The 22,640-nt window shown below is 40.0% G+C and overlaps 1 protein-coding gene across 3 annotated transcripts in view; it reads left to right on the forward strand.

Annotated features, from left to right (window-relative positions):
* The window catches only part of LOC106829732 (uncharacterized), a 165,397-nt gene that overhangs the window by 76,082 nt on the left and 66,675 nt on the right, over positions 1–22,640 (forward strand). For all 3 annotated transcript variants that reach the window (XM_070496708.1, XM_044757278.2, XM_070496709.1), the window contains 8 exons: positions 4,646–4,848; positions 7,268–7,423; positions 9,975–10,068; positions 10,797–10,934; positions 17,927–18,084; positions 19,229–19,340; positions 20,755–20,804; positions 21,184–21,360. In XM_070496708.1, coding sequence (XP_070352809.1) covers positions 4,646–4,848; positions 7,268–7,423; positions 9,975–10,068; positions 10,797–10,934; positions 17,927–18,084; positions 19,229–19,340; positions 20,755–20,804; positions 21,184–21,360 — 1,088 coding nt within the window. The remainder of the gene's footprint in view (positions 1–4,645; positions 4,849–7,267; positions 7,424–9,974; positions 10,069–10,796; positions 10,935–17,926; positions 18,085–19,228; positions 19,341–20,754; positions 20,805–21,183; positions 21,361–22,640) is intronic.

Below are 22,640 nucleotides of genomic sequence, written 5' to 3' on the forward strand. Positions count from 1 at the left end.
ATTGAACAATGATTGGATCAATGAAGAAATCAAAGGAGAAATCAAAGTTACCTAGAGACAGAGGAAAATGAAAATATGACATGTCAAAATCTATGGGATACAATAAAAGCAGTTCTAAGAGGGGAGTTTAATAGCAGTTCAGGCCTACCTCAACAAACAAGAAATATCCCAAATAAACAATCTAACAGTGTACCTAAAGGAACTGGAAATAGAAGAACAAACAAAGCCCCAAATCAGCAGAAGGAAGGAAATAATAAAAATCAGAGCAGAAATAAATGAAATAGAGACTAGGAAAAAAAAAAAAGAAAAAAATCAATGAAATCAAAAGCTGCTTCTTTGAAAAGATAAACAAAATTGACAAACCTTTAGATAGACTCACCAAGAAAAAAAGAGAGAAGGCTCAAATAAAATCAGAAATGAAAGAGGAGAAATTACAATGGACACCTCAGAAATATATAAGATTAGAAGAGAATACTATGAAAAGCTATATGCCCACGAAGTGAATAATCTGGAAGAAATGGATAAATTCTTAGAATCATACAACCTTCCAAAACTGGATCAAAAAGAAGTAGAGAATTTGAATAGACCATGCATGACCAGTAAGGAGATTGAAACAGTAACCAAAAACCTCCCAAAAAATAAAAGTCCAGGACTCAGATGACTTCCCTGGTGAATTCTACCAAACATTCAAAGAAGGCTTAATACCCATCCTTCTCAAGCTCTTCCAAAAAATTGAAGAGGAGGGGAGGCTTCCTAACTCATTCTGTGCAGCCAAAATTACCCTGATACAAAAAGCAGACAAGGACAACACAAAAGAAGAAAATTACAGGCCAATATCACTGATGAACATTGATGCAAAACTTCTTAGCAAAATACTAGCAAATTGAATACAATACATTAAAAAGATCATACACCATGATCAAGTGGGATATATTCCAGGGATGCAGGGATGGTTCAACATGCACAAATCAATCAACGGGATACACCACATTAACAAAATGAAGACTAAAAATCACACAGTTATCTCAATAAATGCAGAGAAAGCATTTGATGAGATACAGCATCCATTTATGATAAAAACTCTGAATAAAATGGGTATGGAAGGAAAATACCTCAACATAATAAAGGCCATATATGACAAACTCACAGCAAATAGCATTCTAATGGAGAAAAACTAAAAGCTATTCCTCTAAGAACAGGAACCAGACAACGATGCCCACTGTCACCACTCTTATTTAACATAGTATTGGAAGTCTTAGCCAGAGCAATCAGGCAAGAAAAAGAAATAAAAGCAATCCAAATTGGAAAGGAAGAAGTAAAACTGTCACTATTTGCAGATGACATGATTTTATATATAGAAAACCCTAGAGAATCCCCTAATAAACTTTTAGAAATGATAAATGAATACAGTCAAGTTGCAGGATACAGAAGCAACATACAAAAATTAGTTCCATGTCTATACACTAGCAATGAAGTAGCAGAAAGAGAAATTAAGAATACAATCCCATTTACAATTGCAAGGAAAAGCATAAAATACCTAGGAATAAACTTAACCTAAGAGGTGAAAGATCTGTACACTGAAAACTATAAAACATTGTTGAAAGAAATTGAAGAAGACACAAAGAAATAGAAAGATATTCCATGCTCTTGGATTGGAAGAATTAATATAGTTAAAATGTCCATACTTCCTAAAGCAATCTATAGGTTCAACGCAATCCCTATCAAAGTTCCAACAACATTTTACACCAAAATAGAAGAAAGAATCCTAAAATTTATATGGAACAACAAAAGACCCCAAATAGCCAAAGGAATCCCGTGAAAAAAGAACAAAGCTGGAGGTATCACACCCCTGGATTTCAAAATATACTACAAAGTTATAGTAACCAAAACAGCACGGTACTGGCACAAAAACAGACACACAGATCAACAGAACAGAACCGAGAGCCCAGAAATAAACCCACACGTACATGAACAGCTAATATTCAACAAGGGAGCCAAGAACATACAGTGGAGAAAGCAAAGTCTCTTTAATAAATGGTGTTGGGAAAACTGGACAGCCACATGCAAAAGAATGAAAGTAGACCATTATCTTATACCATACATAAAAATCAACTTAAAATGGATTAAAGACTTGAATTCAAGATCTGAAACCATTAAACTTCTAGAAGAAAACAGAGGCGGTATGCTTGACATTGGTCTTAACACTATTTTTTCAAGTACCATGTCTGACTGGGCAAGAGAAACAATAGAAAAAATAAACAAATGGGACTACATCAAACTAAAAATCTTCTGCACAGCAAAGGAACCCATCAACAAAACAAAAAGACAACCTAACAATTGGGAAAAGGTATTTGCAAACTATATATTAGATAAGGGGTTAATATCCAAAATATACTAAGAACTCATATATCTCAACAACAAAAAAACTAGCAACCCAACTAAAAAATAGCAAAAGATCTGAACAGAGATTTCTCCAAAGAAGATATACAGATGGCCAACTTGCACATGAAAAGATGTTCAACATCATTAACTATCAGAGAAATGCAAATCAAAACTACAATGAGATATCACCTCACTCCGGTCAGAATGGCTATAATTAACAAGACAGGAAACAATAAGTGTGGGAGAGGATGTGGAGAGAAGGGAACCCTTGTTCACTGCTGGTGGGAGTGCAAACTGGTGCAGCCACTATGGAAAGCAGTGTGGAGTTTCCTCAGAAAATTAAGAATAGATCTACCATATGATCCAGCTATTCCACTGCTGGGTATTTATCCAAAGAACATGAAAACACAAATTCATAAAGATACACACACCCCTATATTCGTTGCAGCATTATTCACAATAGCCAAAACTTGGAAGCCACCTAGGTGTCCATCAAGGGACGAATGATAAAGAAGATGTGGTGTATATATACACAATGGAATACTACTCAGCCGTAAGAAATGATGAAATCTGGCCATTTGTGACAACACGGATGGACCTTGAGGATATTATGCTAAGTGAAATAAGTCAGAAGGAGAAAGTCAAATACCACGTGATCTCACTCACAAGTAGAAGATAACAACAACCACAAACAAACACATAGTGACAGAGATTGGATTGCTAGTTATCAGAGGGCAAGGGGGGAGGGAGGCGGGAAAGGGGTGATTAGGCACATGTGTGTGGTGATGGATTGTAATTAGTCTTTGGGTGGTGAACATGATGTAATCTACACAGAATTTGAAATATATTACACTGTACACCTGATATTTATATAATACTATAAACCAATTTTACCGCAATAAATATATATATACATATTTAGATATATATATTTATAAATATTTAACTCTTTTAGTATTCTACCTGGAGTGTGTGTGTGTGTGTGTATGGGGGGGTGTAGTGTGACGTATGACTCAAAATAGAATTTATGCCCAAATTACCAGCCATGTATCCTACTACCATTTATTGAGGATTCTTTTCACACTGTATTATGGTACTAGATTTTTTTTATTGTATTTTAAATTCTCTTATAAATCATAGTGAATATATGAGAGATACCTGTCTAGTCTCCCACTGATGCCATATAGTTTTAATTATCATTATTTTTGAAATGTGTTCAAATTTGGACCTAAAAACAATAAATGTTCGGATTAATCTTTTGTATTAGGCCAGAAAATGGGGCAGGTATTGCCCTCAGAAGACACGCAAGAATTAGTTTCATAAATTTCTTTATCATTTAGGAAGACTTTAAGAGTCTAGAAATTGTGTCTGTGAGTAGACAAGGTCTTCGGTGGATAAGTGGATAGATATGGGAGCCTGTGCACCCTTGGGGAGCCAAACCAGGAAAGGCAGGTTATGGGGTCCCCAAACTGGGTCCTTGCTGGGGGTAGTATTTTGGAGGGTGGCAAAGATGTCAGAGGCAGGAGGGCATTAAAGAACAATGTGGTTACTTCACAAATTACCCAGGGCTGGCTGAGTGGAGGACCACTGTAAAGGCAGTTTGGTATATACTGTAAAACTGCTGGATGCGGAATTAGAAAGCCTACGTTTACTCTCGGCACTGCTGTGTGCCCTTAGAAGGCTTCAGTGTTGCTTCAGATCCCTCACTGTAAAACGAAAATAATGACATCTGTGATGCCTACTGCACGGGGATCTTGTGAAAATAAAAGTTAATATATGTGAAAATACTTTGAAAATTTGAAACTGCAATTAGAGGGGTTTATAAAAAATTATTGTTATTGGCCACTAAAATGAAAAACAGCAGGGACTTGAAAAATAGCAGGGACTTCCATTCCTAGTTAGGTCATCTTTGTCATTTCTCTTCTTTATTTTGGTTCAAAACATTTATAATAATGATAACAGCAAATATTGTGCACCAGGCACTTTTGCACATATTAACTCATTTAACCCTCTCAACAACCCTATCAGCAAGTTATCATCTATTAGTTTCTATTAGGTACTGTTATTATCCCCACTTTGCAGATGAGGAAACTGAGAGACAGCGAAACTGAGTAAATTGCCCCAAATCTCACAGTTTCTAAGTGGCAGAGCTAGGACTTGAGCCCAGGAAATCTGCATCCAGAGTCTGTGCTGATGATAGTATTTTTCTTAATATGTGGAATTTCTCTTTTTATACTTTAAAACGTGCTTTGTTTCCTTTCAGCTGTTTTCAACTAAAGTGATGGGAGATCCCTTTCTTGTGGGGGAGATAAGCCAGCTTGCACTCAAGTCTGCAGCCGATGAAGGACATAACCGAGGCCAAGACTCTCAGGTGCTGCTTCTGGAGACGTTTTCCAAACTTCTGGAACTCTTGACCCTCCGCCACCGGCTGATAGAAATGAGTCTGGAGAGTGTACACTTAGCTCGGTCAGTAGGGGGACTGAGGACCCAGATGGGGGATAACAGACCACGGGCCTCCCTACCTCCAAGCTTTGGCCACTCTGTGCCTCCAGAGTAGCCAGCAGTAGAGGACCTAGAGAAAGGAGAGGGATGAGTCAGTGGCAACATCCAGGTCTGACGGAGGTATGGAAGGTTTAGCAGGTAGGGGAAGAGAGAGATTAATGAGTTAAGTTTTGGGCATGAGTGTGAGATGATGGTAAGACACCTAAGTGGACATGTTCCATAAGCAGGAAAAATGTGAAACTAGAGAGTTTGTTGCAAACATTTTGAGTGCTGTTGGTGTTCTCGTCCCCATGAGGGGCCCTATAGTCACACAGAATCCAGTCATCTACCATCAATCATTATTGAGGGCCTGCTGTGGCCTGGGGTCGTACTGGGGACTTTATGTGTATTAGTTCATTTAATTCTCAGAATATCCTTGTGAGGTAGCTTACAAACGTCTTACCTGTGAGGAAGTAGTGGCTTGGAAAAGTTAAGTAATTTGCCTAAAATCACATAACTAGAAAGTAGCAGAAATAGAATTCATACTCTGAGCCAAAATGTTATTAAACTCTCTGATACTACTTCCCCATAATTTCTGATCCTTTCTCTTAGGGAGCTCACAATGTAAAAGTTACCCCTAACATAGTTTAACATGCTATTTTAGTTGTATGAACAAAATACTATGGGAGCACAGAAAATGGAATATTTTGCTCTTTCTAAGTGAATTAGGAAAAGCTTCATAGAAGAGGCGCTGTTATGAGATAAGTTGTGTCCCCCTAAATTCATATGTTCAAGTTCTAACCCCCAGGACCTCATATTGTGACCTTATTTGGAGATAGGGTCTTTATAGAGGTAATCAAGTTAACATGAAGTTATTAGGGTGGGCCCTAATCCAGTGTGACTGGTGTCCTTATAAGAGGAAATTTGGACACAGACACACACCTCTGTGTGATATGATGTGAAGGCAGAAGAGAAGATGGCCATCTAAGCCAAGGAGAGGGGTCTGAAACAGGTCCTTCCCTCAGAGCCCTCAGAAGGAACCAACTCTGCCACACTTGGATCTCAGACTTCTATCCTCCAGAACTCTGAGACAAATTTCTTTGTTCAAGCCACCTAGTTATGGTACTTTGTTACAGCAGCCTAGAAAACGAATAGGGGTGCCATTTGAACTCAGCCTTAACCAATTTTCAAGATGGAGAAATGTGTGAGAACGGGAGTAAGAGAGGAGGGGAAGGCATTCTAGACACATAAGGCTGAAATGCTAGAGCAACATCTGAACAGAGCCTTGCAGCAAGTCACGGAAACATGAGAGCAGAGCTCAGAATTGAAGGAGGACAGAGATGGGTTCATAGGTCCTTACACAAGGGGGTGATGGTTAGGGCTGCACGGTGGACTTCCTAAGGAGGGGATGGAGAAGATGAGAAGAGGCCCCGGTTTGGGACCCCAGGTAACACCAGGGTTTGAAAATAAAGAAGAGAGGAAGCCAATGAGGACAGAGAGAGTGGTTATGAGACAGAAGCATGGAGATTCTGTATCCAGGAAAACAAAGATGCTCCTCAAAGAGAGGACAGAGGCCAGCCATGAAGAGCTCTGAGAGAAGATGGTGCACCTTGTATTGAGGGCAATATTGGTGACCTCACATGGACTCTGAGGGCAGAAGCCAGCTTGCAGGAAATGAGAGTTGAGGAAGTGCCCAAGCACACCTCCTCCTATTTTCACTACTGTTGTAACTGTCACAGCATAGGGCAAACATAAGACCTTTGTGATTCATTCACTTCATACTATGGGGGATCGGAATTGGCTGCCCCAAATATGTCTTTTTGGTTTGATTATTTCTGAGAACAGAAGACTGAAAGGAACTTTGACTTTCCCCCTAACTGCCTGAAAGAATTTAAGATAGAAGACCTGTTCCAGGAAGGAGCTACTAACATAAGATAACTGTAGTGTAATGTAAAATAGGTCCCATTGTCTATAGAGCACCCAGAAAACACTTGTTTAACAAAGATTTCTATTCCCATCTCCATGTAAGTTGCCTTCCTCCTCTTGAAGCCCCAAACCACTACCCCCAACATCCTCCTGTGTCTTTAGCTGAAGATGGTATTTAAGGTGGCATCTTCTGCCATTCTGGCTGAGTTAGTTTTTCTGGGTTTCTCCCATGTATATGTGTTATTAAACTTTGATTTTTCTCCTGTTATTCTGTCTCATATCAATTTAATTCTTAGACCAGCCAGAAGGACCTAGAGGGTAGAGGAATTGTCTTCCTCCCCTACAATACGGAGTTGGCTTACTTTTGTGTTGACTTTTGCTTTTGTGCTTATTAGTTGTTTTAGTTTTCTTACCACTTACTTTCCTTTTAAGAAAAAATAATGGCAAGTGTTCTTGGCTCTTTTTTACTCTCTTTTAGACTCTATAAGGAATTGGCATGTGAGATGGGTTTTGAAGAGTTCCATTTGTATCTGAGGCCTGTTCACTTTGAATTTGCATCACACAAGGACAAGGCAGACCACCCACCCCCTGTTTTTATAACCTCTCTGCTGGAGGACAGTGATCGTGTAGACAGGTAAGCCTTGAGAAGGTCAAAGTAAAAATAATGTAACTGTAGAATGAACGACCAGTGAAAACTAATTTCTGTCACCACTGGACATGGAAATGCAATTTGATTTCTAAATTCTCTCCCTTACATTTTATCTGCCATGATGCCAATTTGTTTTCTTTTTCTTCCTTTCTTTTTTTAATAAGAGGAGAAAAATGAGGTCTCAATAAAAGGGGCTAATTGGGTTCAAAGACATCAAGTAACCGAGAAGTGGAAGAATCAGATCAGATTGCTCAAAGGAGATGAAGCCACAGGCTCGGCAGCTGCTGGCTTGACCGTATTGCTTCGGGATAGGAAGGGATGTGAGCATTGGTTTAATGAGGCAAGAACCATGGATCAAAAGTCCAGGTCCCTTCTCTCACTTTCCCTGGGACCAGGAAAAAGTCAGTCAAGTTTTTTGAGCAGTGGTCTCCTGGAAACTCTAACACAATGTACAAATCTATCATGTATGGCAAGATCTCAGCCAGGCTCTTTTGTTGGTCAGTCACAGAAGTTACATCAAACCAGTGAGACTTCTTTTTCATGCCCCATATGTTTAGCCCATTGCCTGAAAGAAAACACTCTTTTTTAAAATAATGACTTTTTTTCCTTCTCTCCAAAGTCTGCCAGTACATAGTTGTGCATTCTAGTTGTGGGTCCTTCTAGTTGTGGCACGTGGGATGCTGCCTCAGCATGGCCTGACGAGTGGCGCCATATCCGCACCCAGGATCCAAACCGGGGAAACCCTGGGCTGCCGAAGAGGAGCATGCAAACTTTTAACCACTCAGGCAAGGGGCCAGCCCCAAAAACAGTCTTACTAGTAACAGATCATGAATCTACTCAGTTAGGGCAAGGAATGTTTTCCCCCTGCACAGAGTCAGCCTTTGACATGTGCTGAGGAGAAATGTCTGTTTCCTTCCTCTTTCCTTCTGTGCTGGTCTGCCCTTCCCCTACAGGTCCTAGCTCTGTCCCTGGAGATTCCTGATAGCAGCCCCACCCCAAGGAAGGCCAAGATGACCCCAAGGAGGGAAAGTCACCTTTGTTTTGCTAATGTGGATCTCTGCTCAGAATATGACTTTGCTGTGTTGGTATGCTAAAGGAGAGAGCATGGGCTAGAAGGAAGGGGGTTTGGATGGTAGAAAACAGTATCCTAGAATTTCCCAACCTTGGCACTATTGAATTTTGGGACTGGATAACTCTTTCTCGGAGGGGGCCGGCCTATGCTTCAGAGGTTGTTTAGCAGTATCCCTGACCTCTACCTACCAGATGCCAGTAGTATCCTTTCCCCCATTTTTGACAATCAAAAATGTCTCCTGTCATTGCCAAATGTCCCCTGGAGGCAAAATCTCCCCCACTCTATCCTGTCACACTACCTAAACCAAAAGGAGAATTTATTGTAAGGATACACGTAGCTGAAGGCAGGAAGTGCAATTGGGTCTCAGGTAGGGCTAGGTCTCCAACGTGGAGCCAAACTATTCTCTGGCTCTTCAAGGACGCCCTGCCATAGCTGGTATTTTATGCTTCTGTGAAAATAGGGCATGTTTTTGTTCAGCAGGAATCAACCAACGAGCATAAACTGCCTGAATGCCCTGTGATCTGGTCAAGTGGTTATTGGTCCTCCCAGTAATGACCCAGGAATCCTGTAAGATCTTGGGGAGCCTCGTGAATTACCAGGGAAAGATTTATGCATCCAGGGAAATTGTGTCTTGAGTTTGAATTTATATTATGTATGTAACTCTTTAAAGTTGCCACTTTAGAGTGCCATTATAACAACAACATACACTAAATGTGAGCACAGTGACTTACATTTTTAAAAGCACATTCAGGGGCCAGCTTGGTGACGCAGTGGTTAAGTTCACACATTCTGCTTTGGTGGTCCGGGGTTCGCCAGTTCAGATCCTGGGTGCAGACCTACACACTGATTGTTAAGCCATACTGTGGCAGGTGTCCCACATATAAAGTGGAAGAAGATGGGCACTGATGTTATCTCAGGGCCAGTCTTCCTCAAAAAAAAAAAAGGATGCTCATGCATATTATCCCACTTAATATTTGCTGTAACCCTGCAAGACAGGTGGTATCTCCATTTACAGATGAAGAAACCAAGAGTCAGAGATATTAATTACTTGACAAAGTCTCAGAGCTATGGACAAAGCACCATGTCCCAAGGCAGAAAGGTGCCTGCAAAGATCATTTAGATGATTGTTGGGGCCATGGGAGAAAGTGAGAACTGGGCAACCTTTAGGGAGTAGACAAAGGGGTCCCAGTGAGGGAGGGGCCTGAGCAGGTGAGGTCAAGAAGTTAAGAGGAAAAACAGGAAAAGCAGTGGAATGGTGATCAAGAGAAAAGAATTGCCAACACTCTGGGGTGGATGATCACCACAACCAAACTGCAAGGAGATCGAGTCCAATAAGGACTGAAAAGACCCCGGAGCCCTTCAGTCTTTGGGTGGAAACAGCAAGTCTTGTATAAAATCTGTTCTTGCTATTCCCACAGCTGATCACATGGGCAGGTCAAAACAACTTCTTGTTTCTTCTTCCAGATATTCTCCTACTGCTCTGGTCTTAGCCATCTCTGAGGTGGATGATAACCAAGTTGGCAAATTTAGTTTTCATACAAAGGAAGCCATCCTTAAGGTAAATTACTTTATTTCAAAAAAAAAAAACTAAGGTAAAATTAAGCAGTTTGCTCATGCAACCCTTTAAAAATCCAAATATTTAATTCATATAAGTTTGGCTCCCATATATAAGAAAAGCTTCCAACTTCATGAATAATGACCATAGCCTGGCCTTATTGGGTGTGTGCGTTGGCCTGGTTTGAACCAGACTGCAACATCCCTCACAATAACCTCTGTTACTGTTAACAAGAAGCACATGTGGTGAACCATCTTTGCATCAAGCTTTTAAAATACACACTTGTCGTTGGAGCTTTTATCTGATCTTTTTAAACCTGGTGCTATTTTTTCCTGCTACTCGGATGGATTTTCTTTGCTCTTACGTGTATACATGTGGGTTTCTATTTGTGTATTTTTAAACATTAATCTAATCTTGACAGTTTTACAAGAGCCTGCTCCTGAGCACACGTTTGCTAGTTCGTCACAGCCTTCTCATCCTTTTCTGACCACTGGGGAAAGCTTACAGTGTCCAACTGCAAAGCAAATCCGGCCTGGAGGCTGCCTTCCTGGGATGAAATGCTGTTTAGGGAGAGACCAGATGCAGGCTGTGGCTGAGGAGCAAGGATCTCAGCATGTCCTGCAGTTTGATCCGTATATTTACATGTTGAATAAGTGATAATCTCAACTCTCAACTTCACCTCTTTCTTTGTGGGGGAAATTGCTAATACCTTTCACATTTTCTTCCCTTAGCTCTTGTTCCATTCAGGAGTGGAGAATATGCAAGTGACCCTTGCATGCCAAGCTGTTCAGAAAAACGCTTTGATGGTGGCTGTCCAGCAGGCGTCCTTCTATCACGCTTCCCGAGGGGACTGTCTTGCTGATGTCAAGGTCAGCCTGTAAGACAGAGAAGCCTGAGGCACCACCACCAGCAGCAGCTAATGTCAGGCTGCCTCTTTCCTCCCTCCCTCCCTCCCCCAGGCACCCTCCCCACTCCTCCCTCCTTTCCTTCCTCCCCATCTCTCCATTTCCTTCCTTTACTTTCTCCCTTTTCTTCCTTCTTTTCTATCTTATCTTTTTCCTTTCCTCTTTCCCTCCCTCCTTCTTTCCTAATGTGGATCAACACATGACCAAATCATTAATTTTCAGTGATTTGCCGATAATTTTTCCTTTGTAGTAACGCTATAATATTGACTAGCTAGACTCATCCAGCAGAAAATATCCTGTCCCTCTGCCCTTACCTTTTGTAGATAATTCCGTTGTTTTCCATTTTATCCTTCCTGTATTTCTTTTTGCAAAAGTAAGCAGATATATTTGTCCCTTTTTCCCCCACAAAAGTAACATACAATATGTACTCTTTTTCCCTGGATTTTTCTGGTTGTTATTGAGATATAATTCACATAACATAAAATTCACCCCTTTAAAGGTATAATTTACAAGATCATGCAACCATAACCACTATCTAATTCCAGAATATTTTCATAATTCTCCAAGGAAATCCTGTGCCCATTAGCAGTCACTCCCCATCCCACTTCCCCTCAGCCCCTAGCAACCGGTAATCTACCTTCTGTCACTGTGGATTTGCTTATTCTGGACATTTCAAGGAAAGGGAATTATACAACATATGGCCTTTTATGTCTGGATTTTTTCATTTAACATGTTTTCAAGTTTCATGCATGTCGTAGCATGTATGGGTACTTCATTTCTTTTTTACTGATGAATAATATTCCATGATATGGATATACAACATTTTGTTTATTCATTCATCTGTTGACAGACATTGGGTTGTTTTTACTTTTTGCTGTTATGAATAATGCTGTTATGAACATTCATGTACAGGTTTTTGTAAGGCCATGTGTTTTGAGTTTTCTTAGGTATGTACCTAGGAATGGAATTGCTAGGTTATACAGTAACTACAATTTTAGGAATCGCCGAACAGTTTTCCCAAGTGTCTGCACTGTTTTACAGTCTCACTAGTAATGTAGGAGGGTTCCAATTTCTCTACATTTTTGCCAACAGTTGTTATTGTCTCTCCTTTTTATTTTAGCCATCCTAGCGAGGGGGAAATGGTATCTTGTGGTTTTCATTTGCATTTCTCTAATTACTGATGATGTTAAGCATCTTTTCCTGTGTTTATTGGCCATTCATATGTCTTCATTAGAAAAGTATCTATTCAAATCCTTCGCCCTTGGATTTTTTTTGCCTTTTTATTATTGAGTTGTAAGAGTTCTTTATATATTGCGAATACATGTCCTTTATCAAGTATATAATGTGCAAATATTTCCTCCCATTCTGAGAAACTTTCTTGATGGTGTCCTTTGAAACAGAAGTTTTTCAATTTGTTGAGTCCAATTTACCTATCCCTTCTTTTGTCACTTGTTCTTTTGGCATAATGTTTAAGAAACCATTGCCTAATCCAAAGTCATGAAGATTTACTCCTATGTTTTCTCCTAAGAATTTTGTAGTTTTAGCTCTTATATTTACATCTGTGGTCCATTCGTGGTTAATTTTTGCATGTAGTGTGAGGTAGGGGTCCCACCGCATTCTTTTGTGTGCGGTTATCCTGTTGTTCCAGGATCATTTGTTGAAAAGACTCATGTTTTCCCATTGAATTGTCCTGATTTGGCATCCATGTCAAAAATCAATTGACCATAAATGTAAGAGTATTTCTGAACTCTCAATTCTATTCCATTGATCTATATGCCTATTTTTATGCCAGTATTGATGTGTTTTGATTACTGCAGAGTTGTAGTAAGTCTTGAAATTAATAAGTATGAGTCCTCCAACTTTGTTCTTTTTCAAGATTGCTTTTGCTCTTTTGGGTCCCTTGCATTTTCATACGAATTTTAGGATCAGCTTTTCAATTTCTGAGGAAAAAAAAAGCCAGTTGGGATTTTGATAGGGATTGCATTGAATCTGTAGATCAGCTTGGGTACTATTGCCACCTTAACCATATTAAGTACTCTGATCCATGAACAGGGGATGTCTTTCCATTTATTTAGGTCATTTTTAATTTCTTTCATCAGTATTTTATAGTTTTCAGTATGTAAGTACTATACTTCTGTTAATTAATTCCAAGGTATTTTATTATTTTTGATATTATTGTAAATAGAATTGCTTTCTTTTTTTATTTTTATTTATTTTTATTTTTTTAAAGATTGGCACCTGGGCTAACAACTGTTGCCAATCTTTTTTTTTTTTTCTGCTTTTATCTCCCCAAACCACCCCTGTACACAGTTGTATATCTTAGTTGCACGTCCTTCTAGTTGTGGGATGTGGGACTCTGCCTCAACGTGGCCTGACGAGCAGTGCCATGTCCACACCCAGGATCCGAACCCTGGGCCGCCGCAGCAGAGCACACAAACTTAACCACTCGGCCACGGAGCCGGCCCCAGAATTGCTTTCTTAATTTCATTTTCAGAGTGTTTATTACTAATGTGTAGAAATACAATTGTCTTTTGTATATTGGTCTTGTATCCTGCAACTTTACTAGATTTGTTTATTAGTTCTATTAGTTATTTATGTGTATGTGTATGTATTCTTTAGGATTTTTGTATGTACACAAAAAACATACAAAAATTTTATATGACTTCACCTGTAAAGAGAGATAATTTTACTTCTTTTCAAATATGGATGCCTTTTATTTCTTTTTCTTGCCTAATTACCCTAACTAGACCCTCCAGTACAAGGTCAGAAATGGTGGGAGTAGATGTTATTGTCTTATTCCTGATCTTAGGAGTAAAGCTTTCAATCTTTCACCATTAAGTATGATGTTAACTATGGGTTTTCCTTAGATGCCTTTTACCAGGTTGAGGACTTTCCCTTCTATTCCTAGTTTGTTGAATTATTTTATCATGAAGGCGTTTTGGATTTTATCTATATACTATTTTGAGCTTTGTTTTTTCACTTAACAGTATATCCTGGAAATCACTGCAAATCAGTTTATAGAGATCTTCCTTCATTTTTTTTTTCTTTAAAACTATATAGTTCTCTCTTGTGTGTATGTACTGGTGAATATAACTTAAGTGTAAAATTAAATATGGTTTTAGGAAGTCAACATTCCAACTTAAACATTCTTTAAGCCTTAAGGATTCTATACAGCTCAGCACATTTATCCTTAACACATTTAAACTTACCACATTTATCTACCTCTATTTATCATTTCTACTCTTCACATTAATAGGAGAGTACAAATTTATGAGTATGGCAAGAATACTCAATCCTCACTTTTACTGTCAAATACTAATTCTCATAGAAATCAAATACTGAAGTGGAAAGTAGGGATAGAGTGAATTATATTGATTTTTAAAAATTCAACCTCAAAAATATGAATTCAGTACCTACTGTTAATGCAGTATCTAACTATGAAGTTAAGCTCACTAGATAATACTAAGATACAATTCATGCTCCTGAGGAACTTATAGGCCAGTGTGTGTAAGGGGGACAGGCCCACAGGTGGTTCAATTACAAGGCATAAAAGAAGTTCAACAAGCTAAAGAAGGAATTCATTGAAAAGAGAGGTCACAAAAGAGAGGGAACTAGGAAGGGCAGCACAGAGAGGTAGCATTTGGGAAAACCTGAAGGATGAGCTTTTTGACAAGCAGAGATGACCATGTGATCATTCTGAGTAGAGGGAAGACCCTTCAGATACACAAGCATAGGAGCGAGAAAGGGCAGATGGGGACTAGAAAAGAATGAGGAGCCCAACTTGACTACCAACTTTTCATACATAGTTGACATACACAATCCTTTATACAATTAATTTAATCTTATGAAGAATACCAATATATAAAACACGTATAAGTGGAGTCGTTCTGGTTGAAATGGAGGTTGAGAAGCTTATGAGTTAACTCCTGAGATCCATCCGGGAAGCAAACGTTGAAATTCACTAGATAGGAGGCCAGGGTGGGTGTGGGGGGTGGTGGAAAGCATTGGAGTAACAGCTTAGAAAGACCTGCAGCACAGGGAGGAGTAGGGAGGCATTAGGGTAATATATATATATATATATATATATATATATATATATATATTATTATTATATATATATACACACACACAGATATACATGAATAAGTGAATATATGTGCATGCATCTACTCTGCTACAAGTGTAGGACAGGAAGAAAGCTGATGACATAATAAGGAGGAATAAATGATGGAGAAGGTAAAAGGGAGCAAGAGGAAAGGAGGGGTAGAAGGGAGGAATGAAAGAGACAGACAGAAAAAAATTGTGCACTGCTACCAAAGCCAACAAAGGGAAGTGTTTCAAGAAGAAATGACTCACCAAAGAAAATGTACAGATGGCAGATAAGCACATAAAAAGGTGTTCAACAACATTAGTCATTAGGGAAATGCAAATTAAAACTCCAGTGAGAAACTACTACACACCTAGTAGAATGGCTAAAATTTAAAAGACTGGCCATTCTGAGTGTTAGCAAGGAGGTGGAAGATCTGGCACTCTCGTACACTGCCAATGGAAATGCAAAATGGTGAATCACCTTGGAAAACAGTTTGGCAGTTTCTTAAAAAGTTAAACATCCACTTACCACACGATCTAACCATTCTGCACTTATTTATTTACCCAAGAGAAAAGAAAGCATGTGTCCATACAAAGACTTGTACACAAATGTCTATAGCAGCTTTATTTAAAATAGCCAAGAACTGCAAAGAACCCAGATGTCCATCTCCAGGTGAATGGATAAACAAATTGTGGTATATCTGTATGACAGAATACTACTCAGCAATACAAAGAAATGATGTATTGACACATACAACAATATGGATGAAGCTAGACAAAAAACAATAAATACTACATGACTCCATTTATATTAAATTCTAGGAAATGCATTATAATCTATAGTTACAGAAAGCAGAGCAGTGGTTGCTTGAGGAAGGGGGCAGAGTTGGGGGGATGGCTATGGTCTTTATTTTGATTGTGGTGATGGTTTCACAGTTGTATACATATACCAAAACTTACCTAGTCGTACACTTTAAATATGTGCTGTTTATTGACTATCAATTAAACTGCAATAAAGCAATTCTTTTTAAAAGAAGAAAAGAGAAAAAGATGTTGAAAGTTGACAGAGTTAAATGTAGAAGGAAGAACCAGAAGAGTAGGAATTAAAATGAGGCCATTTGACAAAAGTTCATTGCTGACTCTGAGAGAGCAGTTCTAATGGGGTTGGGTGAAAGCCAGACTGCCAGAGTTAAGGAATGAGAAGGTGGTAGAAGAATAGAAGCAGTGCATATTTACTGCTCAAACTGCCATGATAAAATACCAGAGACTGGGTGGCTTAAACAACATAAATTTATTTTCTCATAGTTCTGGAAGCTAGAAGTCCAAGATCAGGTGCCAGCATGGTCAGCTTCTGGTGAGAGCTCGCTTCCTTGCTTGCAGATGGCCACATTCTTACTGTGTCCTCACATGGCAGACAGAGAGAGAGAAAGCTCTGGTGTCTCTTCCTCTTCTTATAAGGGCAATAGCCCTATCAGATTAGGGCTCCACCCTCACGACCTCATCTGACCCTAATTACCTCCCAAAGGCCCCATCTCCAAACACCATCACAGTGGGGCTTAGAGCTTCAGTGTAAGAATTTAGGAGGAGACAAAAACATTTAGTCCATAATAGCTCTTGAGCAAGTTTGGTCAGAATTGAGGAGGAAACTTGAGAGGGTAGAAGAATTAAGAATAAAATAGATGTGAATATATTTGTAGGAAGGGGGTGGAAAAGAAGCAACTGAGGATAGAAACGAAAGATGGGCATGGCTGGGATCTCGAGCGCAGGTAAGGGAGTCAGGGAATTAATGGTTCAATTCAGCAACTTCTCTGATCCAGGCAAGGCAGTGAGCTACTGCTGGAGATACACGGGCTCATGGAATGCTCTCAACAGCCCCATTAGATGGGGACATCATCCGTTTTTCTAGGTGAGAAAACAGGTTCTCAAAGGTTGAGAAACAGAGCCAGGATCACCAGCTGAGTGTCAGCCCCAGGGTCTGATTGCAGAGCTTGTGTTTTCCTCCCTCTCAGCTCACTCACATCCTTTCTAAGACCTCTTGAGTCTTCTGAACTGATATAATCTATGATTTCCAGGAGACTGGGATAGCCCAAGGGTGTCAGAAAAAACCAAGATGGAAACTTTAAACTTTTTACCTACGATTTTTTCTTTTGCCTCATTCTTCTTCAGTAATTCGAATATGGATAACTCATTATTTCTTTCTTTGAAGAAGAATGGTATTTCCTTTGAAGCTTAATATTTTTCTTTTAGTTAGCATTTTAGGAAAATGTAAAAGAATTCTATGCATCATGCCTATCACTCCATAACCAACAGGAATACTGGAAGATATGGATTTCCCTTTTTTTCCTCCCCATCTCTCTTTCTCCTCTCTCCTACCTTCCCTCTTCCTGTCCCTCCTTCATCATTACATTATGTATGACAGCATATTAGCTCATCTCCATCTGCTTAGGCTGTACCAGAATGGGCATCCTGAGACAATTTTTCAGATCTTGCAGCCAAGAAGTCCATCAGCAGTATTTCTTGAGAGGCCACTCTATACACAGCCCTCCCACTAGCCACGCTGTATAATACAGAATTTGTTTCAGAGCACTTTAGACAACTGCACTCTACTCTGGAAATAGTTATACTTAGCGCTTGACCCCTTCCTTGTACAAAATATCTGTCTTTCCTTCTCTCCTTTGGTCTCTCCTCTCGTCCCTTTTCCTCCTCTTCTCTTCTCTACCTCCCCCACCCCCAACCCCAGCCCATGTACCTAGTCATTTACATGTGTTTGGGGTAGGTTCTGGCTGTGAGATCATTTCATAGGCTGTAAAAACCATGGGACTTACAAATCCAACACATTGAATTCACTTTGGTTTGAAATATTTTAGGAAATAAGTTCAGATCTGAGAAATCATGGTGGAATGGGTCCACCCAGAAGAAGAAATTCTAGAATTGTGAATGGCATAGAGAGCTTCCTGGTAGCCCCAACTCCAAAAGTTCCAGATACCCTTACTCATCCTTCAGAAAGATTCCAGGCTATCAAAAGGTATGGCACCCGGGGGTTATTTAAAATAACAAAAGTGTCTTCTTTTAAGTCAGTGAATAGCATTGTTTTATGGGACTGAAGGATACTAAACTCCCAGAGTGACCAGCATGTGTTTAAATTTGAAGACCTTGTATGAACACTGAGAAGACTCAGCTGCTTCCAGTGCACTCCAGTGTATGGTAGAGAGTCAACATTTCCTAATTTCAACCTCTTTTCTCTTCTCACCTCTCTTCCTTTCTCTTTCTTTTCCCTTCCTTCCTTTCTCCTTCCCTCTTTCTATATTTTTCAAATTCCAAAGAGGGTAGAACACAAGGAAGAAGAATATGGGCCTCTCCAAATTTTCCATGTTTATCCTAAACAGAAAAGCACAGAACTACCCTCACTATTCTAATAAGGATTCTACCATTGCTTAGAATAATAGGATGGTGCTTTGTCAGAGAGGCACGGCCTCAACAGAGACATGTCCCACATCATGCCCTGTATCAGGGTTGCCCTATAATGTCTTGATCTCTTCTCACCATGACAAAGAAAGAGAGATGTTTGTATTCTGTAATAATTGTAAATACTCTGAGTATTTTATTGGGGCATACCAATGACACTCTACTTTAATTCTGGCAAATTTAAAATAAAAAAAATAATAGGTAAAGCTACTCTGCTATTCAAGATGCCATTAGTCTGACACAGGACCAGAGTTCAAGTGCCCTAAATACACATTCCCAACGTGTGGATGGAAGATTTAAGACCCATGTGTCCAGTCAAGAGGACCCTTGGGAGGCCATTTCACTCCAGGTACCCCTACAGTTCAGGCCAGGAGGGCACAAAGGAACCTGGCTAGTACAAACACTGGGCCAGGCTATGAAGTTTGGGACTCAGGAGGCACTGCTGATGCAAGCTTCAGGCATGTGGGGATCCCCAAGGAGGATGGTGACACATCAGCATCCCCAGTGAATATAAGTAGAAAACACTTGTGAAAAACACTTGAAGTAGGTACGAATCACAGAGACAGGGCCACCTGCTCTCCTGCTGCAACGCCCAGTACACGGCCCCAGGTGTTCCTGTCCTCCAGAGGGCTCTCTAGTTGTCTTTTTGTTATATGTCCACTTACCTCCCATGTTGGGCTCAGATGTCTCTATTCACTTGTCAGGGCTCCAGAGGCTTTCGTGTCTATTCAATTAGAAAAGGTGGGGCTGCGGGACATGATGCTGAACGCCTTCCTCCTCAGGAAGCAAACCATGGCTGACAGAATGAAGAGCCTGGTGAGTGTAGTGAGAAGGTCTCCCTAAAGCTCTCCTCATCTCTCACATTTGAGCAAATAAAAATTCTTAACTTGGAATCTGTTGCTTTCGGCCTATTTGGGTAGGACCACTGGAAATGTAAAGAACTGAGAAAGAGTGTTCAATAAGAAATAGAAAGGAAGCAATTCAAGCTGATTGCAGTCTAGTTTTTAAGACTTGCATTTTTTTCAAGGCCACATTTTGTTTTGTCACTTTCTAAATGGAACTATTTTTAGCACCTGCTCTAGAACATTTGGCCACTCCCGAGTGACCCACAGGTCCTTAAGGGGTTTAGACAAGGTATGTAAAGTCTCTTGCCATCTAATTCACCTCTTATCTTGGTTTTTCAGATGCTACTGCCATGTTTCTATTTAAGGGTTTTATATTAGCCTAATCTGTTAAAAAATATTATAAAAGTCAAACCTTTAATCCATTGTGCATATCATTTCGTTATTCAACAATTCTTTGATACGGAACTCATTAGGCTAATATATGGTAATTTGGGAGAGAAATTACAAGGTTTGCAATCTCTAGGCTTTGTCCCTACCTGTGCCTGTAAAGGAAAGAGGTCAATTTACCTAATCCAGTCTTACAAATGGGATATGATGGAGGCCAGAACTTCTAGATTACTACTCAGCAATGACGGAGGCAAAGGACCCCTTTTAATAAGTAATTGAGATAGTAAATTACTTCTTTTTACTAGAATATTCAAAAAATATTGACCAAATGAAAACTGTAGTAGCTCATTAACTGCGCTTCAGGATTGTACAATGCCTGTCAGATTAGAAAGGGCTCAGGGAATATAATTGTCAATTTTGTCAAGGTCTGGGATTTTAGCCTACCTACCAGCTAGTAAGTTAGCCTGTTACTGTTCTGAGGATGCTGGCAGAAGTCACAAGATTCCTAGGTCAGAGACAAAGAACTTCATTGCTCACAGCAGAGCAGGCAACATGAGCTTCCTGTCTGTGTCAGCTTCCTTTGCCTTCCAAATCCCAAGCGGGCAACACGGAAGAGCCTAAATGCATGCAAGTTTGTGTCACAGTTGAGTAACATTGAGTTTGGGGAATCCACCTCTTTTATAGCAATCTTGCTCTTTTTCCTGGAGGGAGACATTACCTCATCCCTCAAAATTGCTCTCTGCAAACATAATCCCAAGAAATGGCCCAGGTAAAGAGTGGTCAGGGCCTTGCATTCTTGGTTAACTCAGAAAGATGTGCAGGAGCAGGAGAGGCCCATAGAGGAGTGAGGATCGGCAAGTTGACCTCCAGAAAGAATATCTCAATTGTGTGGCCTTTTCTTGCTCTAAGTTTGCTATAAGCTTGTACACCCATATTAGCATGGGGAGTTCCTGGAGCCAACTGTCTAATAGAAAAACTGTCATTCTCTTTTATCACAGGATGAAATTGCGAAAGTCAAGAGAGACGTCATAGTTGAATTTTGTCAGAAGTAAGTATAGTATATGTGAACTACACATGCTGATTTCTCTGACTCTGAATTCAATAAATAGCAGTATTATGTAGAAAGCCAGACAATGAATAGGTGCTTTGTGTTTAAATAAGCCAGAGTCCTATTGAATAAAACCAAATTAAACTGTCCTCTGACACACAGAGGAAGGAGCATCAGAAGTGAAGGACAGGAGGCGTTCTGAAGAGGTCCACACCTCTGCCTTCAGGTGATAGTAACCTGACTAAGATGGAAATTTCTTCTGGGCAGAGGTCTTCTATTCTCTGTGAAAAGTCTCCAGGGGAGTAGATCCTGGAACTTGCGTGAGAGAGGGAACAACTTGGATTCACCTTCCAGACACGGTCTTCTTCTGACTTTGCAGATTCAACCGCCACATGTCTCACTACGCCCTTCGGGGTCAGATCATGGCATATTGCAATAGCCTGAGAGCCCTGCTGGACGACTTCCCTACTGTCAGGGATACCTTCTTCATGGTGGGAAAACCACAAGAAAAGAAGGGACTGAGGGACTCCAAGGAAGGCCTCAAGGCTGACCCCAGGTGCGTGATTTCCTTTAGAGCTGGTCACTGCTCCTCCTCATCCTCCCCCTCCTACTGGAGGGCAGGTTAAATTTTGTGTAGAAATCTTGCTCCCTTTACTGCATTTGACCTTGATCTTCTGGTCCAGAAGGGCAAAAGAAAGTTAACACTCCAAAAATAAGCATATCTTTGTATTTGAACCCAGAAGGAATTCTTTGTTTATGGGCTCTTTGAGTGCTTTTTCAATCCATGCCGTTTTGTTTTCCCCTAGAAAGCCCAGAGATTTTCGTCAGTCACACCTTTTTACATAAGCCGGCATCTAAAATCAGGAGACAAATAAGTAAACGTGATCTTGAGCTGTTCTGGCTTCAAATATTTTACTCAATGGAATAGAAGAAATATTTAGAAAAAATAATGCACCAATGCATTGGATAAATTAGAGTCCTTCTGCATTTCTCTGATAGAGAAAAAATATCTATGTAGAGAGATATTAAGTGAAAAGAGCAGAGCTGCTTCCAGACTTCCTTATCATGCTTTATCCAGTTTTCCAAATGTTCTTAAGTCAGCCTACCTAGAGTTCACTCACCTGGATAGAGGAGTTAGTGCACCTGTGTGGTCAGTGACCACGTTTCCTTTAAAAAAGAAAGGGGTGTTAGTTATACAGTTATGCAGTCTCTGGGGGGAGCAAAAACATCCTGTAGGGTGAGTTACCCCCCTCCTTAACCTTTCCCTTACAGCACGGAGCTTAGTGCAAAGTAACAGTAATACTTAATAAATATGATCATGGATGGATAAAAGGGAATTGAGGACCATTTGTATCAGACTACTCTTTCACCCATTCATTCATTCATTATTCAACCATTATTTATTCAGGGCTTACTTAGTACCAGGCACCTTGCTAGGTGCTGGAGTTATAAAGGCGCATAAGTCGTTGACTCTGGCAATATATTCAGTCTAGTTGGGGAAAGCACTGTAAGCAAACAAGCAGCTTCAAAGATCTCAAAAATAACATGTTCGAGTTATATGAAAAGTCCTGTGAGGACACAAAAGAGGAAGTGTTTAACTCTAGCTCAGGGCATCAGTGAGAAATTCAAAGGGCTAATTGCCCTTTGTTAATTACAGGTAAATTGGAGTTCACCAAGAAAATGAGGATGATAGAACGGGCTAGAGAATGAAAGAAGTTGGATCCTTAAGCCCTTGACTGGCTGATAGCTGGCTATCAAAATAGTGGCCAGTCCTACCTTGATAGTGATAAGGTGCCCAGTTTGTGGGTACCATTGTTTTGTCTCTTGAGCTCAGCC

Source organism: Equus asinus, chromosome 24 (genome assembly GCF_041296235.1).
Source record: "Equus asinus isolate D_3611 breed Donkey chromosome 24, EquAss-T2T_v2, whole genome shotgun sequence".
In the NCBI taxonomy this organism is placed as follows: domain Eukaryota; kingdom Metazoa; phylum Chordata; class Mammalia; order Perissodactyla; family Equidae; genus Equus; species Equus asinus.